At 47.1% G+C, this 24273-nt stretch overlaps 1 protein-coding gene across 1 annotated transcript; it reads right to left on the bottom strand.

Annotated features, from left to right (window-relative positions):
• Positions 1-11648: 11648 nt before the first annotated feature.
• LOC120699081 (N-terminal acetyltransferase B complex auxiliary subunit NAA25-like) lies at positions 11649-24054 on the bottom strand. The gene is made up of 19 exons (XM_039982944.1): positions 23732-24054; positions 22293-22449; positions 22086-22204; positions 21922-21996; positions 21043-21136; positions 20820-20938; positions 20200-20270; positions 19722-19872; positions 19454-19629; positions 17182-17381; positions 16929-17059; positions 16350-16426; positions 15844-15918; positions 15339-15531; positions 15006-15125; positions 14605-14743; positions 14439-14485; positions 13725-13988; positions 11649-12595 (listed from the first exon to the last, which is right to left on the bottom strand). The coding sequence occupies exons 1-19, from the start codon at positions 23876-23878 to the stop codon at positions 11894-11896; spliced, it is 3057 nt and encodes a 1018-aa protein (XP_039838878.1). The 5' UTR covers positions 23879-24054; the 3' UTR covers positions 11649-11893.
• Positions 24055-24273: the final 219 nt, after the last annotated feature.

The raw sequence follows: 24273 nt of genomic DNA, 5'->3' as shown, positions 1-24273 counted from the left end.
ATGGAGCTGGAACGTGCGGTCGAGGGCTTGTAGGATCTCGCGGCCGACGCCGAGCTGCGCGTCCCGGGCCTCCTCCTCCTCTTGCTCTTTGCGGAGGAACTCCGAGGGGAGCCCGGATGGGACGATCGCCCCGTGATGACACCCCTCGGACTTCTGCGCTAGCCGATGCGAACTCGGCAATGTGCGCGGTGGCGCTCGCTGCAGCAGCGGGGTCGATGTCCATCGAATCCCCGTATTCCTCGTTGCTGTCCGGCAGCTCCACCACTGCCAACATGCTTCCTTGCGCCGTAGGCACCAGCACCACAGCGACGATACCCTCGTCTCGGGCCTCGGTGGGCTCCGAGACGGGGGCTCCTTCCACCACTGGCGCCTCTAGCGCTGTCTCCTCCCCTGCGACGCCCTCGACCTCAGCCCTCGGGGGCTCGAGGACGAGGGTCTCCACCTCCACATGGTCGACGGGGCGCTGCTGCGCGCCCCCACCGGTTTCTCCTCCCGAATCTGGTCGGGTGGCGCTAGCCACGTCGCCCTGACCGGCCTCAACTTCAATGACTACCCGGGCGGCGCCGTCCGCACCGCCACGGCCGGTCTCCTCGACGGTGTCAGCCGGAGCGGCCGCCTCAGCACCGCTCTGGCCGATGCCGCCTCCATCCTCTTGAGCTCGAGCTTGCTGGGCCGCCTGGGCCCCTCGAGCCATTGCCTCCCGCAGCTTCGCGGCCTCTGCCCCAAGGTCCACGGCAGGCAGGGGCTGCGGCGCCGTGTGCGGCGTGCTGCGTACCCCGGTCTTGAGGGCCTTAGCCGGGGCAAGCTGGACCGCATCCTTGGCAACAACCCCGAGGCTGGAAATCGAGGAACACTAGTTGAGGACAACGGGATCGAGAAATCGACCAAACACGCAACAGAAACAAAACCCAAGTTTACTTACCCGGATCGAGCACTCATACTCTGCTTCCTCGTGGCGCTTCTTCGGGACCGCGGCACCGCGCCGCCCCTCGAAGACTGCCCCGAGGGCGCCCCCCTCGTGTCACCCTGGTGACTCGAAGCTGCCAGCACGGACGTCTCCGCGCCCGCCGCAGACTCGTCGCCATGGATCAGCACCTGGGGACGACTCCCGCACCGCCCCCTCGAGAGACAGATCCGCCGATGACTCCGCCACGGCCCTTGTCTCTTCCGGCGCCTTTGGCGCCCCCTCATCGTCGTCCCATCGATAGGTCGGCGGGGAACTCGAACCCGCCGCTGCCCCGTCGTCCCCCAGGAGGTGGCCCTCGGCATCCGAGGCGTCCTCCTCATCCTCGTCTGAGGACTCGGGCGTGGCAGGCCGCGGCTTCCCCTCCGAGCGTGCGATCTTGCATGCCTTGTCGTGCTACGCCTTCCTCTTCCTCTTCCTGTCGGCCTTTGCCTCCGCCGCGTCTTTCCGCCTTTTCAACTTCTCCGCGTGGAGGCGGTTGATTTGGCGTTCTTCCGGGACCGGGGGACTCGAGGGGTGGCACTTCAACCCATGCAAAGCACGCCCGAGTTGAAGTTAGGAAAAGGGGCTACACAAGACACAACGAATTCAGAATCAATACTCACAAGAGAAATGTACCCCGCCTCGGGGCGCATCTTGATTCTCCAAAGATCCTCGGGATCGTGGGGGAACTCCTCCACCGCATACTTTGCCCTCCGGGCGGCGGTGGTGCGGGAAAGCAGCTTGAACGACATCCTCGAGCCCTCAGCCTGGCTCCCGGGGGTGAGCTGGAAGATCGGCAGGGCCCTTTCCACGAGAGGGATCACCCTCTGCCGGTGGAAGTTTGCGATGACGGCTGCTGCCGTCAACCCCTTCCTCGCCAGATGCGCCAGCGCGTCGGTGAGGACTTCGAGCTTGGCTTGTTGTGCTGGGGGCGACACCCCCCAGTCCCACTTCGGAGGTCGCTCCCAGAGAACTCTGTTGGTGAACGCCGGGAGCGCGCCACTGTAGTTCCAAAGGTAGAACCACCCTCGGCTCCACCCGGCGTTGTTCGTCGTCATCTTGCTCGGGATGTAGAAGTTCTTCTGGGAGTGACGCACGTGGAATGTCAGGCCACCAGCTCGCGCGAACCGCCTCGGTTGGCCCCGCGTGCTCTTGATGAAGAGTTCGCCGCGGAACAGGTGGATCCAGAGATCCCAGTGCGCTTCTATCCCAAGGTACCCCTCGCAGACAGCGACGAAGACCGCCGCCTGCGAGATGGAGTTGGGGCTGAAGTTGTGCAGCTCTGCTCCATAATAATCACACAACACCCGCATGAACCTGTAGACGGGGATGCCGAAGCCTCGCTCGTGAAGGCGCACGAAGCCCACAACGTAGCCCTGTGGGGGCTTCGGCTCAGTCTCCTCTGGCCGCAGGGAAATCCACGCCAGCGTCCCTGAGTCGGGGTTCCGCGGCAGCAGCTGGTCGGCGACCAACTGCTCCAGAACTGCCACGGTGGCGGAGGACTTCCCCCACGGCAAAGGCTCCTGGACGTCAGACATCTCTTCGAGTCGAGGGGGGCACGGGAGTGAAGGCTCCGGGATGGCTAAAGTGCGCTCTCTCTCTCTCCTTCCTCTTCCTCTTTTCACTCTTGGCTGCGGGCTCAGGATGCAGGGGAGGCGGAGAAGGCAAAGTGAGACGAAGGCAAATAGCCAGGTGAGCCCAAACAACCCCCTTCTCTTCGTTTTTTATTCACCACGATGGGCGGACCCGCCGCCACAGCCCGAATCTACCGCATTGAATGCGGTAGATTTCGCTGTCACTGGCGGCTGGGCCCCACGGCCGCGGAGTCTCCCACGCGCGCACACAGCAGTAACTGCAGCACGGTAACCAGCGGCGCGCGACGCGACTGTTGCACTATCCCATCCGTCAGCCGCCGCCCACGCCGCTTCGTCTGCCCGAGGCTGCCGCTTGAAAAGGCGCGCCCACACCGCACCAAACGAATCGGGCCACGTCGCCCATAACCGGCGGAAGACCCGCACGCGTGACTCGCGACTCCGCACCGTTCTCGAATCATGACGGAATATTGCTTCCGGGGTATCGTTACCCTCGAAGGAATCGCATTCCGAGGCCTTACTGATCAGGGGTTCGAAGCCTGGCCCATCGGGGGTTCGACAGGCGCCCCAGATCGCCAGAGTCAGGGACTGCATGGATGTGCCGTACAAGCTACCCTCGAATACGGAGTTAGAGACATCCTACACAGTGTTCAAGGCCAGTCGAGGGTGCCTAGAAGGGGGATCCCATCGAGGGAGAGCATCGAGCCCTCGGATCCTATCGAACGGATCCGAGCCCCGCCTAGCGAACCCTCGCGAGCGCTTTATGAGACGTGTCCATAGACCACGAGCCGACCCTTATCGAACGGGGCACGGACGTCCACTTGAACTACCCGCTAATAGCTCACCGAAGCAGCCATAGCTCGCGGCCCGGGCATGGGTAGCATTGTGCGCTTCACCCCTCCTCCCTGCGGAAGGGCGACGAGGGTCGTAATCAAAGTCGAGGGTTCCCCTGAACGCCTTCACACGGGCCTAGGCTCGGGGGCTCCTCGCACACCACGGTTCAGACCGTATCCTCGAATAAGTCGACGACAGACAATTGTGAGGCTCCACGTGTATAACCAAATCCCCCGCTATTTAACACACGCTCTCCTGATGGTTAAGCTGAACGGCGGGTCGCTGTACCAGCACCGGGAATGCCGAGGGCGGCTGAAAGAGTGCCATTGCCGGCTGAAAAAGACGCTGGACGGCCACCCCGGTGAGGCAACCCAGTGGGACAACGTTTATAGCCCTTGGACAAGCACAAACTCTCCTCCAAGGCCTCGAGGCTACACCTGCGGGTGCGCTGATGCGCCCCCGCGAAGGAGACTTCACACATATTCGAGGCCTGTAACCCTCTACACATCCCTATACCCTCGATCATACTCCCCGTAAAGAAGAAAGGGGGACTTTATTGCTCAATGCAAATAAAGATTACAAAGGGTTACCGGCGCGAAGCCGTCGAAAGATACAAACACGTTGCCACCTGCGTGGCAATTTTCCCTATCTCGGGGAGGAGCGAGCGATGAAGAAAAGCACCAAGCCCTTGGCTGACACGACGGCCAGGCTGCTAGGGATGCGAGAGACAGCCCCCGGGCCGCACGGGTCCAGCGGGATGCTCTCCTCGCAAGGTTTCTTCTAGCGTCTCCTCCACCGAAGACTACACGGGGGGTCGAGCTAGCGGACAGCACCCTCCGCACCGTCACCCCGAGAGCAACCTTGTTGTCGGGGGGACAATGCGAAGAACAGCCGCCAGACCTGGCGCCAGCGCCACGGTCAGGCGTCTCCATCCCCCTTCAGGCTAGGGGACATCGCAGGAGCAGGACCCCACGGGCCCAATGCTCTTCTGCTGATCCCACTGAAACTGAGGAATGGTGCGCACGCCCTCTTCGGTCTTCCCCCGCCACTCGCAAGCATTCTTCTAGCACCAAAGCCTAAAAAAGCCACGCCACCCCATCTGGGGGCCGGACACGAGAGGCAAAGTAAAACATTACAAGACTTGGGCAATGCTAGAAGAAAGAGCTGGGAAGTTGGAGAGGAAAGGGAACCCAACGACCCCTATTTATAGTTGCGTCGAGCACCAAGCTTCAAGCCTGTCAAAGGGCAAGGGCTTGGACCGCCCGTGATGGCGTAGCACTCCACGAGCAAAGGATGCCCTCGGTTACCACGCCGAGACGCGACCGAACGAAATAAAGTGAAGATGAGCCCTTGGACGCTAAGCGGTGCGGCATCGGCTCAGGCCGACCGCCCTTGAACGACGCACCGCAAGGCAACCAGGGAGGCCGGGGCCAAGGCCCTGAGCACGGGACAGCGCAACGAAAGCACCAGCTGCCGAGCAGCAGGCACCATCGTCGCCCTGGCCCCCCGTCAGCGCGCGGGCACGTCTTGTCCCCGGAACAAACAAAACAAAAAAAAGGCGCGCGCCTCGAAGTACTCCCCACGCGGGCGCACTACCCCGACCGACGAGTTGTCACATCCGCCGGGCTGGCGCTCAGGCGCTTCTAGCGGGTGCGCGGCATTGCCCGATCACGTCAAGGGGGAAATCGCCGAATCACCCTTTGGCTGAATCCCTTGACTCGACCAAAGCCTCGGGGGCTACTGTCGGGTACCACGATTAGGGACACCCTAATCGGGGTACTAAGATCGCTTTAAAACGCAAACACATGTTAAAGCGACTGGGCCCACGAAGGCCCACGGCCTCCCTCCGATCTGGAAGAAAGGAAAGGACTCAAAGAAGCCCAAACACGCGGCCCACCGACACGGTGCGGCCCATCCATGCTCCCCTCGGGCCGCGGGGTGGTTTCTGCCTCGCTCGAGGGCTCCCGTCGAGACTCCACGACTGTGCCCCACATCTCCGCCTCGCTCGAGGGTAGCGAACCTACCCTCGAGCGGGCGGCTCATCTCCGCCTCGCTCGAGGGTAGCGAACCTACCCTCGGGGGAGTAACTCATCTCCTCTTCGCTCGAGGCCACCCCTCGGCGCAAGGGACAAAACAGCCCTGCTACTCACCCGCCCGTCGTATGGAGGCTTTAAGTGCCAACCACTCCACCACAGTGCTCAGGACAGACGGTGTCAGACCGCCATTTCCCACGATGGCTGTGACCGGAGTCCCATCCGCCAACTCTGGTCACTGCTCCGCCATCTCGGGCGCTGTGGCGATACTGTGGGACCTGCGACGCGGGATGGAGCGTGCCCGGCACTGCTCCCCATACTATTCTGCCAACTCCGGCCGTCCGGACTCTACATCATCACACGTCTGGCCCCGGGCCCACCTCCTGCCTGGGAGGAGGTCCGGTGTCGCCACGGGCCCCTCGAAGAGGGATGCCCATCACTCACAGCCGGAGTCCCGGACCTCCCCCCTCGAGGGGTCCGGGACCTCCACGTGTCTCCCGGACCTCCTAGTGTGCACATCAGCACTCCGTCCAGGGGGTCCAGGACCGCCGCGTGCCCCACCGCCGCTGGAGTACGCAAGGCCCTGACCCGCAGGGCCCGCGGAACGCCACATCTGGAGAACTGTACGCCCTACAGCGACGACCACTCCGCCTGCAGGAGTTGGCAGGACGCCGGCGCGATCTCCGTGAGACCAAGGACGATGGTCAGGACGATCGCCACGCCCAACGCCATGCCCTATAGTGTACTTTCTACAGTGTTTGACCACTGCACCCCCACGACTCGGGGGAAGGCGGCGACTTCCATGTTCCCCTGCTCATGTACCACGTCCCTCCTTGTGTCTATAAAAGGAGGCGGGCATCCCTTAAAGGGGTCGGTCGACTCTCTAGACACCTACCGCTCAGAGCACACGCACTTGCTCCTAGCTCCGACATCGTCATTCGTCACGCTCAAACCCCTCTTCTAGCAGAGACCTGGGAGCTTCCCTCCCTCTCTCGCCCCGCTTGTACCCCTACTACAAGCACTCCGGCTGTAAGATAATACAGTGCACTCGCACACCCCCTTTGCTGGACGTACGGCCCCGTGGCCGGAACCAGGATAAACCCGTGCGTTACTGTGTTGCCTCTTGCATCAACATCTGGGACGAGGAAACACACGACATTTACTAGTTGGGATCCGGACCCCCGGGTCAGGACACCGACAGCTATGCACCTACATTTTGGACGGAGGGAGTATATTCTTTTCATTTACTAGTACAATATAAGCAACATCCTAAGTAAAGTTAATAATGTATATTCATGTACTCCAGGGTTTAATACTTTTATATAATATTAATATATAATTTATCTCTGGTAATGACTTGCTGTAACAACATATATATTTCTTTTCGAATATTGGGTGCAATACTAGTTTTCTTTTAGCTACAACAGCAACATTATTCTAGGTAAAAATGATGAACATTGCACTATGTCCTTTTTGTTTTCCTTTTCAATAAACAGAAGTTATCCCTTGCAATAAAAAATTATGACTCAATTATGTGTTACAATAAATTATTTGGTACCTTGCTGTACCAATATTGCCTCAAGGGCCGTCATACTTGACCTAATGATGAGATTTCGATCGGACAGCGCGAAGAATGTACTAACTGAAATACTATGAAATACTATAGAACACCATGTCTACATTTCACGGCTCCACATGTATGTCCATCACGTACCAAATATAAGCACACTTCTCCATAACGAAATTAATATATAAGCATTTTTCGAATTGCTATTGGTCAGGCCTTTAGTTTTAAATTTGGTATTCGTTATCTAAACAGTCATATCCATTAATAACATCAGAATAACGTTTCTAAATTCAAAACTCATCACTCTATTTAAATCAATATATACATCTGGACGGTCCATGCATGTCCTCAAGGCTCAAGGGAACCATATTTTAGTGAGTAGTGGTTTGCATAAGCAGTTAGTAATGATGCATGTGCATAGAGGTCGTCGTTAGTTCAATTCTCTGAGTTCTGCACTGATCTGATGATGACACAGACAAAACAAAACTTGCATCTCTAGCTAGCAGTGGGAGTAAGGGTAATACGATGATGGCAGATGATGATCTGAGAGAAGAAGACACGGAGGGAAGGTTTGGGTTGCTACGCCACGCCCGTGAACCAGCTAAATGGAGACGGGGTGGCGAGGGAGTCAACAAAAGGGTCTCGATGGTTTCATCACGGGGTGTCGCTTGCCACTGTTACTGACGGCCGGCGAGGTGACAGGCCTGGAGCCCGCCGGCGGCCCGCTCCGCACCGCCGGCGGCAGCATTATTGGGGAGCACGGCAAAGGCGCGTCGCCTCGCCTCGGCGTGCCGGGCCTGTGAAGGAATTAATTGATGGCTCCCTTTCCTTCTCGCCCTTGGCTCTTTTCCTTTCTTTTTTTTCTTTTACTTTTCTTCTCTTCGTGAAAGGGACGTGCGAGTTTTCACTGACGTACAATGCTGCCTGCGAAGGAATTATGAGGGACGACGACCCTACTCTGTAAAACGCGAGAACGGTAGAATTCTTTTTGACGATTTAAACGATGCTACACGCCTACACCTTTTATCGATTGGATTCCAGAAAAAAAAAGAAAAGGGAAAGTCATTAATCATTATCTCGCCGAAGGGTATCCAAGATGCGAGAATTTGCCATCACACCGTCACTGAGTGAAGGCCAAATTCTTGAAATGATGCCTGGAATAGTGGAATCTGAAATCCATCATATGATGATTCCTCGATTTTATGAGTGCCAAGCTGATTTTGACCCATTCTTTTTCTTTGATAATCTAATGGTTAGGAGGATGTGATTTGCGATTTTGCCCCTATTCTTTCCTTTTTCAATCATACTCAGAACTTGCCAAACTGATGTTGCAGCTTCAACAATATAATACTTCGTAGTTATGATCATGTGTTTTTTTTGACTTTGCGCGATTCTTACTTTCTCTTAAATTATATTAAAAAATATAAACAATCTCGGTAGAACACTCCGTTTTTTTTTCTTATGTCTGAAGGGGCCGCAGCACCAATTCCGCCATTTTGTTTCTGCTCTGCAGAACTGCCAAGAATAGGCTCGACGCCATGAAACGAACAAGATAATAAGAAAAGGCCACAGCGCAAAGCACGGCTTTCTTTGGATTAAAAAATTACTCTCAATTAAAAACTAAAGAAAAAGAGGCAGAGAAAAGGGAACATGCGGGCCATGAAACAGTAATATTTCTTTCGCGACCGGGAGAAACAGTAATATTCGGAGCACTCTATGCCTGTTTAGTTCCTTTCGAAATTTCAAAACTTTACCAGATTCTCCATCACATTGAATTTTTGAATGCATTCATGAAATATTAAATGTAGCTAAATAAAATAACTAATTACACAGTTTATCTATAATTTACGAGACGAATCTTTTGAGCCTAGTTAATTCATGACGGGACAATAATTACCAAATACAAACGAAAGTACTACAGTGCTTTATACCCAAAAATTTGCACATCAAGACGGTACATATAGTATATCCGTACGCGCTACAGCAGCAGCAGCTTGTGTGCGCGCAGACGCAGCGTGCAGGATCAGGCATACTACATCAGAGTTGAGTTGCATCGCGGTTAAACTGGAAGCGAGCCCACAGTAAACAATGGCGAGAGCCTGGCACCTCATTCGGCTGGCTGGTGGCTGGGCTGGTGGCTGGTTTATTGTGAGAAAAAAGTACTGCTGGCTGGCTGGTTGGCAGGTGGCTGAGCTGATTTGGAATGAGATGAAAGCACTGTTGGTGGCTGGCTGGATCACCCAGCCGAACAAGGCCTGGGTCAAGAGCGCAGCAGCACCGGCATCGGCAGGCCTGACACCGACGACGGCGACTGCTGCCTGTTACTCGTATCTCGCAGCGCTTGCCGCATGCTCCCCGCCCTGTTGGTTTCGCAGCCTGCACAACCTGACGGCGAAAGCGACCAGCCATGGCCCCCATGCCGTTCCGCCACCCTCCCCGTGTCTTTCTCCAACCATTTCCTCATCCAACTCCCCCTATATGTACTTTCTACTATATTTTACTACATCCCTTCAAAAGATTCCTCCCCCTATAACTCCTTCACTCCAACCATTCACCCCTATCTATTCCCCCTATATATTATCACTCATTAACTAACTATTTATTTAATATTTTTTAATTTTAAAAAAATCATACAGTATTTGTACTGTCATAATACGCATTATCATCATGTTACCGAGCTCAAACGGAATTAATATCACGAAGAAACGGTGTGATTAAAGATATAGGGGGAGTTAAAACTCACTCTATATGTGGGGGGAGTTTCAACTCCCCCACGTATAAAGGGAGCTGTGGGGGGAGCTGTTGGAGCGCTCGCTCCCCCCAAAGCCCCCCTACGTAGGGTGGGGGGCGGTTTAGGGTGCGCCCTTGGAGCAAGCCTTATCACTCTTGGGCCCTGTTTAGTTCTCACCCTGTAAACGCAAAATTTTGCGAAGGAATTTTGCTAATTTGAAGTATTAAATAAAGTCTATTTACAAAATTTTTTGCATAGTTGGACTGTAAATCACGAGACGAATCTAATGAGGCTACTTAATCCATGATTTGCAACAGGGATGCTACAGTAAGGGCATCTCCAACAGTTCCTCATCTCTTTTTTCCATCTTTGATTTTTTGGAAAAAGGAAAAAAAACACTCTCCAATAGTTCCCTATTTTGATTTCCCATCTCCTAACAATTGGTAAATTGGGTTGGCTTGTGCGTAAATATGCGCGCTACTCCGTAGCTCCCCATCGCGACTCCCCGCGAGCGCTTTCTTCGTCGCGCGTTTTCTTCCCGCGGAGAGGTCTCGTTCGTGCAGCAAATTGGCCGGCCTTGTGCCCGATCTGCAGCCTCGAGAGCATCTCTCGGACATCCGCATGCGCCGGCGGCGACGGGCCGGAGGACTCGGACAGCATGCTGGTCCTCACGAGCAGCACGCAGTACCGGAGGTTAAGGTCCAGCTTCCCAGAGAGCGCGTCGATGGCACAGGCACTCTGCGTCCGCAGCTTCCCGTCTGGTGGCAGCCTCCGGCACCGGCCGGCGAGGTCGGCCGCCTCGGCGAGCGTCCCAGCTGACGAACTTGGCGCCGTCCTCGCACACCCGGAAGCCCAGGTCGAGGCAGCTCACGTTCGCGTTGTAGTTGTAGGGCGGCCCGCCTTAGCCGCAGAGCTGGGTGTTGAACTCGTAGGTGCCGTCGTTGAGGGTCTTGAGGCCGCCGCTGTAGTCGAGGTCACCGTCGTCGGGCCTGGGCGCGACGAGCTTCTGGGGCAGGCAGCCTAGCTAGGGGCCCGGTGCCATGGACCCAGAAGTTCTTGGCGCCGTTGTAGTACAGAGTCTGGATGGATACAATTAATCGAAGCTGGTTCGTCGTCATAGTTCAGACAAGAACGAATTGAGCTACTTGGCCGATGATCGAGCTGGAGGGGAGAGGGGCGACCGTGAGACGGCGGCGTCGAAGAATCACGGGAGGAAGGAAAGTTTGGTTTGGAATTTATGGGCCACAATTTTTCATATTTAGCAAGTTAAAATAGGGTACTATTGGAGATGATCTCCTTTTTATCTCCCCAAACCTATTTGGGGAGTTGGCAAACAACAAGATTTAGGAAGAATAAATGGGGAACTCTTGGAGATGCTCTAACCATTCACTCATTATTGCTTAATCATGGATTAATTAGCATCATTAGATTCGTCTCGCGATTTACAACTCATCTGTGCAAAAAGTTTTGTAAATAGACTTCATTTAGTACTTCAAATTGACAAGATTCCTTCCAAAAAATTTTGCGTTTACATGTATAGGGAACTAAACAGGGCCTCGGTGAGAAATGGGGCGCGGGTCACGTCCATCTCATCTCTTTTCATGTCTGATACTTTCCCCATTCCGGCCGTCGCCTTGTACATTTCTGCTTGGCCCCTGTACATTCCGGACCGACCCGACCCACGGCAACGAAGAGGGCTCTTGCTCTCTGCACATCCATCTCCAGGTCCCTCCATGCTTGCAATGCAGGGACGGCACACCCCAAAGCGTGCCCGGCTCTCCGGTTCCTGCACTGTGCCACTGTCCAGTCCAGCATGCGCCCACAGCTAGGAGGGCCACAGCCGCACACTGCACATGGCGCAACGAACTGTGTTTCAACAAAGCATCATGTTTCACAAAAGAAACGGGAACCAAGGGGATATCATCCAATAGAATAGAGCAGCGGCAACACAACATAAAATGATTGGTTCTATTCTAAGCAACCAACAGATTCATCAGTCCCACAGCTCAGCAAAACAGCAAACATCATGCAGGCAAACTCTCCCGAGCAAGGGACTAACGCGAAAACAAGGATGTCACTCAATCAAAATTGCATAGAGCCAGCACACTTTAGTGTTACAACATCAACGGGCTTCAAGCCACAACAGTTGGGGGTGGAGGGGGAAATCTCACCACCGAAAATTTCTCAAGTTTAGTGCAACATCGAAGAAAGGGAAGCCGATGCTGACTTGAGGAGCTTCAGCTTCTGGGCACACGTCTTCTTCAGCTCGGCTATCAACTCATCCCCAGCCCCCACGATTCTTCTCACCACACCGGCAGAGCTCCATGGTTCCAGAGACTGGGCAATGCGGCCACCGATTTCAGAGCTGGCCACTGCTGCACTCTCGTCCAAGGTACGGGAGATCTGTCCAGGGCCATCAGCACTGGTTCCTTGCAAATGTGACAGAAGGGCATCCAGAACTTGCTCCTCTGGTCTCATTTGATCTGATAGCCATGTTTGGACGCTCTGGAGGATGTTAACCATGCAGTTAACGGAGATCTGGATTGCCTGCAAGTGAGGTGTGTTTGGTCGCTCCAATGGACCACCTTTCTTCTTCTTCTTCCCTTGTGGGGTCATAGCTCTCATACAGGATTGGATTACCAGAAGATGCCAGGAAATGGGTTCAGTAACCATTCGAGCTAGAAGTGGAATATTGTTTCCTAGAGAAGTCAGCATTTGACTGGCATCAGTCAGCTGCTCCTCTATGCAGGTTTTGAACAAATTATCCACAATCTTCCATGAATTTGGGCTGCTCCAGTCAGTTTCAGGGATCACTGGCTCAGTAGAACACAAGTTCCAAGCATTGATAAATGCAGCAAAGCTCATCCAGCTGACAATATCAGGAGCAAAATCCTGCAAATGTACAATTTGTATCAACAATAAATCAACCATTTTACTACCGCTATGAACAATATGAGACAATACTCCAGTTCCGAACATCCAGCGGTCTATTCCTTAGAAAGTGTAATGCATACTGCTAATTGGAAAATCCCAATGTTTTAGAAAGATAGAAAAAGTTCATTCAAGGATGACACTTTTGATATTGATTCCTACAACATTATGTTATTTTGAATAAAAAGAACCATAAAGTGAAGTTCTTTTAGTGTATCTAGTAACATCAATTTTATATATTCTAAGAAAATAAAAAAAGAAGTAATATGCATTCTACAACATGACTTCATACTAAAATTATAGATATTATTCTTGACACAATGTTATTAAGTCATCCGACTAATCATTCTAATCGGTCGCCCATACCGATTATAGACACCAACGCGACTAGGTCGACTAGTCGGCCGACTAACCATGATTAGTCATCCAATTAGGGGGGATGACTAGATTAGAGCCGATTCTGGGTAGGACTAGGATAGCTTCGACCTGCAATTTGGCCCATTATTAGGTACTAGGTTCAGCTAGTATGACAAGTGGACTCTTCACAATTACAACTCTCAAAATCATAAGTGACCAATTGGCCCATCCTTAAATCTTGATCTTTGTTGTATTTCATAAGATTATGGTCAACTACATAGTACACACATCCTGGGTACCATGGTATTTAGGCAGACGACTAGGCTACTGAGCAGGCTCGACTAATTTGGCTGATCGACAATTAATCATGATTAATCAGCTCATCAGTACCCTGACGACTAGAACCGGTTGTACTATACAATCATACAATAATGTACTACATCCATCACAAAATATAGCTACTTTTAGACTCGGTCAAAGTCAAACATTTTCATCTTTGACCAATAATATCTCCAAACTTAATTTAAAATAGAAAAGGTTACATGTTCCGATAGTTGGTTTCATTATAAATAAACTAATATCATTTTTATGTTGTCAATCTTTATGACCTTTTACCATCTACAGTCAAAGTTTAAAAGGTTTGACTTGGAGAAAACTAATATCTATATTCTGGTATGGAGGTAGTATGTAAAAACAAATGGGTAAAAATAGAGTAAAAATAGACAGATGTTACCTTGACAGCCTTCTTGCCAGATGACATACCCAGAACTATGCTTAGAGCATCATCAAAAGAGTAACCAATACTCCTGGCATATTTCTCGAGCAAAGTTTTCATCTCCCCAGCAGAAGTTACATTAGAGGAAGCTCCATTTGATTCACCCTCACTGAGAAAAGTCTTGCAACCATGCATGGAAAGATCTACAAGTCGAGGAACAAGAGATTTTCTCACTGCATCTTTCAGCTTTGGACCATCCTTCTCATTAGATTTGTGCTTGCACTGCAAACATACATTTCTTTTGAGTGAACGAATCATTGACATGAGAAATAAGTATATGCATGGCAACTTCAGTACGAGAGCATTGCTATATACTTCCTCCGATTGGAAATATAAGTCCATTAAGTCAAAAACTTATTTACCTTTGACCATGCCCATATAAATTTTAAATAGATTAACAGCATTGACATTATTATATTCATTATGAAAACACTTTCACAATGTAAACCATTTCTAATTTATATAGTATATTTGTATAGATATTGCTACTCAAATTGTAGACCATGTCGATGTCCTAATAGTCTTATATTTCCCATCAGAAGAAGTTTACCAAAACATTCTGCTTGACATAAAAAGTCGACTTTATGCCGAAGGACAAAAAACCCATTGATGACTGTGAAAACTAAACATTGTTTGACTTAGCGTGTATAATGTTCGAATTAAATGGCATACCATTTTGGCCCTATAGCTTGAGGGTGTTGAACCTTCATCAAATGGTTCTGTAAAATGACAACAATAATCATAAGCACTTCTGTGCCTGGCAGAATACAATTTGCAAAAAAAGATCCAAAATGGAGAAAATCTCTGATAAAATCACAAGATCACAACAACAAAATACCTGAAAGAAAATTAACACTGCTTGTTGGCGTCCACCAAGGTCGCGCCTCAAGATCTTCATTGAAGGTTAAGCATTTCATGCTATCATCATTAGATAGTTCAACCAACTTTGTTCCATGGCTCACGCTTTCAAGAATAGACTGCAATCAGGGAAAGACAAATAACAATATTCAGACTAGTATCAAATACAGAAACTATCAAGCATAAATAAATCCTTGTATAATGCTAATCTACTGACAGCATAACCATCCCCTAATACTACATATTTCGAGGTTACAAGATATATGTTGAAAATGTTTAGAACCCGAAGAAAAACGGATACATTTTCTTATACACAAAAACATGCATCCATATTTTTAGCAAAAATACAACCACGTGTCCTAATTGGCAAGGAGACCTCACCTCCACTTCATCAAGAGAGTCAGCCTTCTGTTTCAGATGTAGCATCACAGAATCTGATTTTACAGAAAGATACTGCATGGAGCGTTGCAAGCGATCTTTAAACTGAACAAACTCAATTACCTGAACAAAAAGCTCAGTGTGTTATATCGATTATATGGCTCCAGTATTTCCTTCTTATTAAATACATCATGCACAGACTTTCTATTCTTGGATTTTCCATTTTTGTTAATGATAGAGGGAGCATCATCTCAGTTCTACTGTGTGTTTCTTTACATGGATTCCATGCAGAATTGCAGACGCTATTGGTGAGCAATAGAAAGGGCACCTACTTACCTTTGAGTATGTACGATGTCTATAAGCAAGACATGTAAGATCAGCAGACTCTTTCAAATGATCATCCATGAATTTCAAATAATCCTTAACAAGATCAGCAGCATGTTGCCGGAAGGGGGAATTTAACATTTGTGGCAAGATGTGATGCAAGACAGACTCTAGAAGAATATTTTTCACTTCCAAGGTTATGTACCTGCATACGAGAACATTGTTCAGCGTAGGTAGGAAAAAATAATATCGCTGAATAATCTGAAGAGGGGAAGAAAAACCTGGAACATATGTTCAAAAGAAGTTAGCAGTGCAAACATGCTACAGAAAAATAACGATTCAGCAGCGGGCGGCGGGCGGGGGGGGGGGGGGGGGGGGGGGGGTCGTCGGGATCACATGAGTCGGAGGCTAACCATGCATTGTGATTACAAGATGGATGGTTTAGTAGGGGAAAATCCGGCATGGAACACAAATGTGGGAACATAAAAGAAAATAAGCATATTGAATGGGAAATTACCATTTATGTGCTAATGGAAGAGCACCCAGGTAAGAGTACAGATGCACCAGAGTAATCTTGTATTGCCAGACGTACCTGAGCACATAACCAAATTAGAGATTTTTGTTAAACATCCAATTAGAGAAATAGAATAGGTTGTGTGTGCATGGTACCGCACACATTCGGATGTGTGTCAGACCGCTGCAATGAAGTTTTAGCAAACACATCAATTAAACAAATAAAAGAGAATAGATTTATTAGTCACATATTTATCATAGCTTCCAGTACCCAAGAGATTCAATTATTTTCCTTATTTAAGATTAGGGGAGCATTTATATACCAACACAAAATATGATCAAATAGATCACATCTATTGGCATAGCTAAGTCGAGAACAGACACATAAACATTATATGCTACTAGATATCCAATGTCATTTAATAAACTGGAAAAACTAGAACCGAAGAACAAACGATTGGTTATAAAATGATAAGATGAGAAGGCAGCACATTATGACTATGAACTTACTTGCGAACAGTCAATCCAAACTCCAGTACCAAAATTGCTTCAAGTAAGTATCCTAAGTTCCTTGTACGCCAGTATAGCTGTTTCAAGATATTACCAGTACAATATAAGCATTAGATAGAGAAGTCCAAGACAAATATGTAAAGTAAAAGAATAGTAAGTTTCCTAGAATTTTGTGACAGAAAATACTTATATCAGGAGGATATTCTCAAGTAGGTAAAGCATAACAAATCAGGGCATTGGTTACATGACTCGGTGCAGAAATAAATGCATACTAAATGGCGAGGCGGGAAATGAGTATGAAACAGTGACATCATTTGTTTCCATTTTTCAAGAGAACAAACAGAAAAAATCAGAAAAAATCTTCAAACGCCAGAGTCAGGTAACTAATTGGATGACAAAATAGGGCATAAAGAATTGTAGAACTAAGAAATATAAATTGGGACTCAAACTACACAAATTCATACGAATAAGCATCAGAAGAAACCTCTACAGAGATTAAAATTTAGAGTATTTTTATAGACATGGAAACTTAACATGCTTTTTGCTCTATGCTAGTTGTAACCAAATAGAGCTACAAACCTGAACAAGAATACTGCTAGCCATAGACAGAAGTTCTTCACCATACATGCTTTCCTGGGGATCCAACTCATTTGAGAGAGACAAGTTTTTATAAAATGTATGAACCATTCTTTTTGCAATGCCCTGAAGTTCTGGATTTGCACTTAAAATTTCAGGTACATGTATAAATGAAAGATAATTGGGACCCACGATAAATAAGACAAAACACAAAAGTAGAAACATGTGACACATTGACAAAGGTAGACCTGCAAACCTGTATTTGGTTTTGTGAATAAAGTTCCCAAAAGTTCCTGAACCTTGAAAAGAGTAATTGTCAAACCCAGTGTGTTTACTGAAACTAATGATGCATCAAACAATCCAGAAATTTCATCTAGCAGCTCAGACATCTCATTGCCAGATAGCATATGAAGGTAAATTTCGACATCAGATGCTGAGCAAGACAAATGGCCAAATCTGCAAGTACTCAAACAAAATTTGAACATGAGAAAAGATAAGCTTCATGATTCTTGAAAAAAATACTATCACAAGCAAACATAGTAACTAGTACTATCACACAGAGACAAAATTATGGAAAATGACACTCATCATCTTGTGAGACGAGAACAAAGTGAATTTTGCTCTCTTCATTTTTGCTCTGTATTTATGATTTTCACTCAATCAACCAACACGAATACAGCAGCTGAAATGTACCCTCACCAAGCCAAACTCTGCTTGCCACTCCAGATACCCTCCACCCTTCTCCTACATCCTCACCTCAAATCTGAGTATTATTTCATCATAGATGCCATACAGCTCGCGCAGCAAAACTCTATCCTGTTTGTGCTGGATTTATGTTGCCATCCCAGCTTCCCTCTTGTCACTACAACCTCTAGCCTCAAATCTGAGCTGTGTCTTGCCACAGCTGCCCTCATCAAGTAATGAAGTGAATGCCACAGAGGGCTCCAAGATCACCATCAACAAGGGGGATTCTAGGACTTCTAACCTAATGATGAACCCTCAAGAATTTGCCATGATCTGCCACTCCATGAAGGTGGAAATCCATGAGGGTTCACCATTAGAGTGGAAAGTCCTGAAATCTCCCCAAGGACCAGCTGCATCGTGCAAGTGCCCAATGCAGTGAGTTTATGATGGTATTTTTCAAGAATCCAAAGCACAGTGAATATGAAAAATATTTATATAGCAACATATAGTTATATATTTGTACAAATAGTTGGTTTATACTAATACCTTAGCAAAGCAAACTTATTATGTTAGAAACGAAATAAAGGGAATAAACAGTCAAATGATTTTCTAGAGATGCAATTAGTGTATTCTAGCAACCAGGTCATTAAACTATTAGCAACCGATGGACTGCTTGCCTACTATGCACAACAAAGGTTAAATTGCTCCTTTCTTTATAAATAACTAACAACTTTGACTAACAATCTCTAAAGTTTATCCAAGGGAAAAGTACTGTTAACTTATCATCCAAGGTAGTTTAGTTACTTAATTGTTGACACAGATTTGCGCCAAACACACTCGATTGCGCTAGAACACGCGACAATCGTCAAAACGATCAACACCAGCAAAACCCTGGGCAGGCCGGTCTGACCGGTGCCGCCGACCGGTCTGACCGGTGCAGGCACGGCTTCACGAAAGCCTAGAACAGCAAGCTCGGGAGGGACCCCGTCGGAGCTCGTGGAACTAGGGTTGCTCTGAGTTCGGCAGGCCACTCAAAATGTCCTCAAACACCGTCGAGACGAAGAAGAACAGCAATTAGGGTTTGGAAAAGGCTAGGGTTTGAGACAAAAAGTAATGCGATTCTTTGATTGATTCGATTGGGAATAACCTCAATCGTCCTTAGCCTTCATATATATAGGCTGGGGAAGACGTACCCCTTCACGAGTCGATTTACAAAAGGAAATCTATCTCTAAATCTAAATCTACTCGGATTACAGACTTAGACCGGTCTGACCGGTTGGCCTCAGTGCATGCCAAATTTGGCTGTCAACATTAATATAACATACTATAGCTGTTTGCAGATATAATTATTTGTAGATGGACATAGTAAAAACAGAAAATTGGCCAGTGGTACAGTAGTACTAAAATTGGCAATTCACATCCTAATCTCTCTTTTTGGCATACTAATATTCTAAAAATTCATGAACAGGTGGTGGATCTTAATATAGATGCACTAAATTAGGAGTGGTGGTAGTATTGTTACCTAAAACAAGAATTCACCAGTACATATTTGACTGTGCCAGTCATCAGATTTTTTCTAAACATATTTCTATTTCTCTCAAAATATCCTCTTGTAACTTTCAAGTTGGGAGGACACTGGAGCAGGATTCATTCAGTCAATCACACATTTAGGTTCAGTCATGCCTCCTACATCATGGTGGTGTGTGCAGTGTGCTGGCCTCAATACCGGATCACCAACTAAAATCATTCTTTTGAACAGAACCAAAAACTTTTGCATGTTATGAAGAGATTCAAAATAGACAACAGCAGAAAGAGGAACAGGAAAGAGGTTGACCAAAACAAACCTGTGGAAGTACTTCACCAAAGCTTCCATAAGTTTGATATTATTTGGGTTTCCATTGAGGCACCTTTGCCGTTCAATTTCAATATTAGCTAAATGAGGTCCTCTGACACAATCACTTGAGTTATTTTCTTGTAGCCTTTGCACAAATGACAACGCACTTGTAAGCCGAGATTCAACCTACAAATATGAAAGTTCAGTAAATATATTCACATCACAAACTCATACAAAAAAAGTAAACACTAGAAGTGTTGCTTTAGGTCAGGAAGTACCAGCTCCTGGTTAAGAGAAGCCTTGTTGGACAATGCCGAATCAACAGAGCAAGAAGGACAAGTGTGTTCACCAGTGCATGGTTTAGGAAAATTCACATCATGCTCCAGCAAACATCCTATATAATGGAGAAAGGACTCCCAGTCATCAGGACTGCCCAGTCAAAAGGAGATGACAATCATCAAAAACTAAACATAAGTCAAAAGAAGAAAATTTACAATGGGTAATATAGAGTAAATTTAGATGTAACAAATCAAGGTGATCTTGATGCAATGTCAAACATAAAACTTAAATACATACTGTAGATAAAAAGAGCCTGGTTATATCACTAAAATTGGATAAAACAATACAGAGTTGCTAGTAAATGCATGGAGTACAACATTTCTTGAAGACAGATCATGGAACATGATTAATGTAAGCAAGGTTAATGACCAGGTGAACACAGAATCAAATTTATAAATTGAAGATGGGAAGCATTACCAAGACTCGAGGACCTTCTGATATATCTCTGATGCGGCAGCATAGCTACTTGCTTGAGCAAGAAGACGCCCCTGTCAACTTGAAGTCAGACAACTAAGTGAATGAAATTGTAGATGTGCTAGAGGTGCAACATGCTCTACCAGATAGTTACTCCCTCTGTACATGAAAGCAAGTTGTTCGGGACATGGCACACAGCCTACAATAGGTAACTTCAATAAAATGTGCATGATGAATTGTACTTGCATTTCGTCAATCTAATACATTTGTTCACATAGTAGTTACTTATAAAATGACTGCCTTACCCTTACCAAAAGATCATGGTATATAGAGGGAGTACTTAAATAAATTTTAACAACGCATTAGTATAGTAGAGGTTTTCCAAACTCTGAATTTGTTAGAGCCTCCATAGGAATTAATTCCAGATAGTACAGTAATGACAATAAGTAATCAATTTGCAAATTACAGTGACACACATGAAACAAAGAACATAGACGCTGCCAAATCTTGTTTGTTATGATGAAATGGAACGTGGAAAGGTAAATGTAATTAATTGAAATTTGTAACCTGGATAAACATATTGCAATGAGAAGACATTGTCCAAGAAAACTGATTCAAATTACCTGCAAACGAAGCTTGTCCTCCTCCCTTCCCAGAAGAGACCCCAAATCTCCAGAAAGAACTTCCAAAGCAGCATCGTACTTTTCTTGTTGTTCCAAAATTGAAATATAGAGAGCAAGTGCTGCCATATAGCCAAAAACATGTCAGCAGAGAACATCATCTGGGTAAGAAAAAAGAAAAGGACAACTAACAAGGCAAAGAAGCATTATAAAAAAAACAAAATACCTTCTGGTTCATGTAAACTATGAGAATTTATGTGCTTCTTAAGCAATGCTTCAGCTAGTGCCAATAATTTCACACCTCCACTGGTAAAATGTACCTGCAGTTTACAAATGTCATGTATTGTGCAATAGAAAATAGACATTGAAGTGAAGCTTGCTAAACACTTCCCAGGATGAAAAAAAAATACTTCCATTAATAATGTATTGCATTACAAAGATGGAATCATGCTCAACTCAACAATATGACATTATATTCAGCTGACAACCTGAGTCTTAAAGAATAGCATGCGATAAACAAAACAAATAATATGTTAGCTGTTTAAAATTCATCCATCATTTGCAGATTACTGCCTAAGATAATTCCATAAAAATGAAGTAAATAATTTTTCTATATCCCTAAAGAGATCATCTCCCTTAGAACTTATAAATCAGCCCCATGTAACATTTTAATGTTGCATTTATGTTCCTCTCTTTCCGTTCTTGAACGATGGTCTTTCTCATTGCATTACATTGTTCCTCTCCACACTCGCCTACTCCAGCCACTCCGTTCCCTCACACCTCTAATGCATTATCTTCTCTTTGTGTCTAAGCCTACAGCAGTTTGACTATTATTGTACCTAGCATGGTAAATGCATCATTGAGACATTCACCATAATAATGCCCATTGCTTCATCACAAAATTATTGTACCTATTGAAGCATGGTAAATGCATCATTGAGACATTCACCATAATAGTGCTCATTGCTTCATGACAAACACATTGTTTCTACCTAGAACCATCTTAGTTCTATAGTGAACAAAAAATTTCTTCTCCAGTAATAAATTTGAAATGGCAAATGCAGATAATACAATTCATGCAAATATGAGAATCGTAATGTCTCACCTGCAGCTGAATGCTGCAAACTGCCCAAAGCAAAAACCTCTCTTCCCCCACAGTTTTGTACATTTTGAGAGCTGTCTGCAAATTATATCAGGAAGGGAGGGCAAGCATAAAAATAAGATATCAAGAGGAATTGGAACAAAGTAGCAATAAAAGTACCATTGTACCTGCTGCTGCTTCACATATGAGTACTCTCTAACATAGCAATTAAAAAGACCCATCATTAATTCCAAGTTACTTGGGTACTTTGTACAGGCATACTCATAGCACGAAGTAGCAAGATCCACTGCATAAGCATGGTCACGAGAAAATTTAGAGAATTACTAGAACAACAATGTTAAACAGATAAAATTAATGAAAAGGTCAAAACATACATCGGTCAAGTCTTTGAAATACTATCTGTAGAGTACTAAGCGTGAGATCATCAAAATGAAAAATGTTGTCAGAATACAACAGCTCCTTGGCATTCAGGGACACACTCAATGCTTCATCAGGTTTTCCCATCTTTTCCAAAATAAGAGCCTTTAGGGCCTGGAATGAGATAATTTAGAGTAAGGTTTTAAAGCATTGAAAGAGAGCATACAAACAATCACGAGGAGTTTCATTAGAAGTCTTTAAACAGAGGTGCATGGAAAGGACGGATATCAACATCAGAAAATAAGCTCCAAATTGATGCAAGGAACAGGTCAATCATTTAGTCGGGTGTACAGCAGTTGACACAACTGCAGGTGTCAGAGTCAGATTCAGGTGTAGGTGTCCAGCTCAGCAAACTCTAGATTATGGATTCGGGGATTCATTTAATATATGTAGTTTATTTAACTTTTGAAAGTCCGTTGGCATAAAGCATGCTGCTAACAAGCGCCAGAACAACTAACCTATACAACTGATTGCTGACACAAGATAAAACAGGAAAAGGAATAAGATAGTAGAGAAAAAGACAAGATGAGCTTCCATGTTCTATCCAGCTGGCCATCCAGCTCCACTTTAACATACCCTAACCCCTCCTCTGCTACCGACTCACGCACACCACAGCAGCAGCAGCAGCCACTGGCGCTCTTTCCCTCCCCTCTCTATTCTTTCTTACCCCCCAACGCAGCCTCCATGCTGACATAGACTGCTGCCTCCAGTCACCATTTTGCACCTCTCAATTGTAAAACTCTCATGCCTGCCTTACCCCTCCAGTGCCCTTCCATCTCGCCTTCCTAATCCTAGCCACTCAACTCACTGGAGTTGAGTATGGTGTGAGTCAACACAGAGATATGTGTAAACATGGCCAAAAAAAAGGCACACAAGTCCATGTATACTGGTGTACAGACCATAAATTGTTCCAACACCTACTGTTGATGATAGATAATATTTAGGATGCTACCCCTTTTCTTCACTGAAGAAGGGAATGGGGTCGAACCTAAACCAACTCCACTACACTCAAAGCCTTAACAAACTGAGAAATAGGCCTATCCCATCTGTAGAAAGCTTCCTATTGATTTTTCTATGTTGTTCCAACTAGGCATGCGAGGAGGGTCACACTGGTGCCTGAACCTGCAGCTATTGCTAAGATGGTCCTATGCCTTCAAACATTGTCAGCATGATAGCATCCACAAAAACTCTAAGCAAAACTAGTCTTAACATCCAACTAATATTATGTAGAATTCAAAGCTAGCAGTCTCGTTATCCACCCTGTAGTAGTCATTTGATCAAACATTTCGCTGAGAAATGAAAACCAAAACCAGATTCGCCAGACCACCACCAAAAACACACCACAACAGAGTGGAAAACGAAAACGAAGCTCAGACGAGAGAGACAGGGTGCTCACGAGCGCGTAGGGGGATGTCGGGTGCTTGGCGAGGAGCCCGGTGCAGAGCTTGAGCGCGGCCTTGTACTGGCGCGAGTCGACGGCGTCCCAGATCGGCCGCACCCGGCGCTCCGGGATGCCGCCGGCGAGCCCGAACTTGCTAGCCATGCCTTCTCGCAACCTAGGGTTAGGGTTTTGCGCGGGGGCGGGGAGCGGCGCGCCGCGGGTGGGGAAGACGAAGAGGAAGAGGAAGAGGAAGAGGAAGGGCGGGGGGAGGCGCGGAGGCGGGCGAGAGAAAGGGTTTATCGAGTCGGGGATGTGACGGCGCGCCGCGCGCGTGGGGACGAGGGCGGCGGCACGGTCCGAGGAACGGACATGGGCTGTTTAGTTGAAACGCAAAATTGTTTTTTTCCAAAACAATTTTGCTAATTTGAAGTACGAGTTTGTTTAGTTTCTAAAAATTTTCACACGCTACCGTACTTACAATGTTTGACCACTAATTTGGAGTATTAAATGTGGATAACTGACAAAACCCATTCCATAACCCCGTGTGAAATCGCGAG

Source organism: Panicum virgatum, chromosome 3K (genome assembly GCF_016808335.1).
Source record: "Panicum virgatum strain AP13 chromosome 3K, P.virgatum_v5, whole genome shotgun sequence".
Taxonomy (NCBI): domain Eukaryota; kingdom Viridiplantae; phylum Streptophyta; class Magnoliopsida; order Poales; family Poaceae; genus Panicum; species Panicum virgatum.
This window is presented reverse-complemented; position numbering and strand designations above follow the sequence as displayed.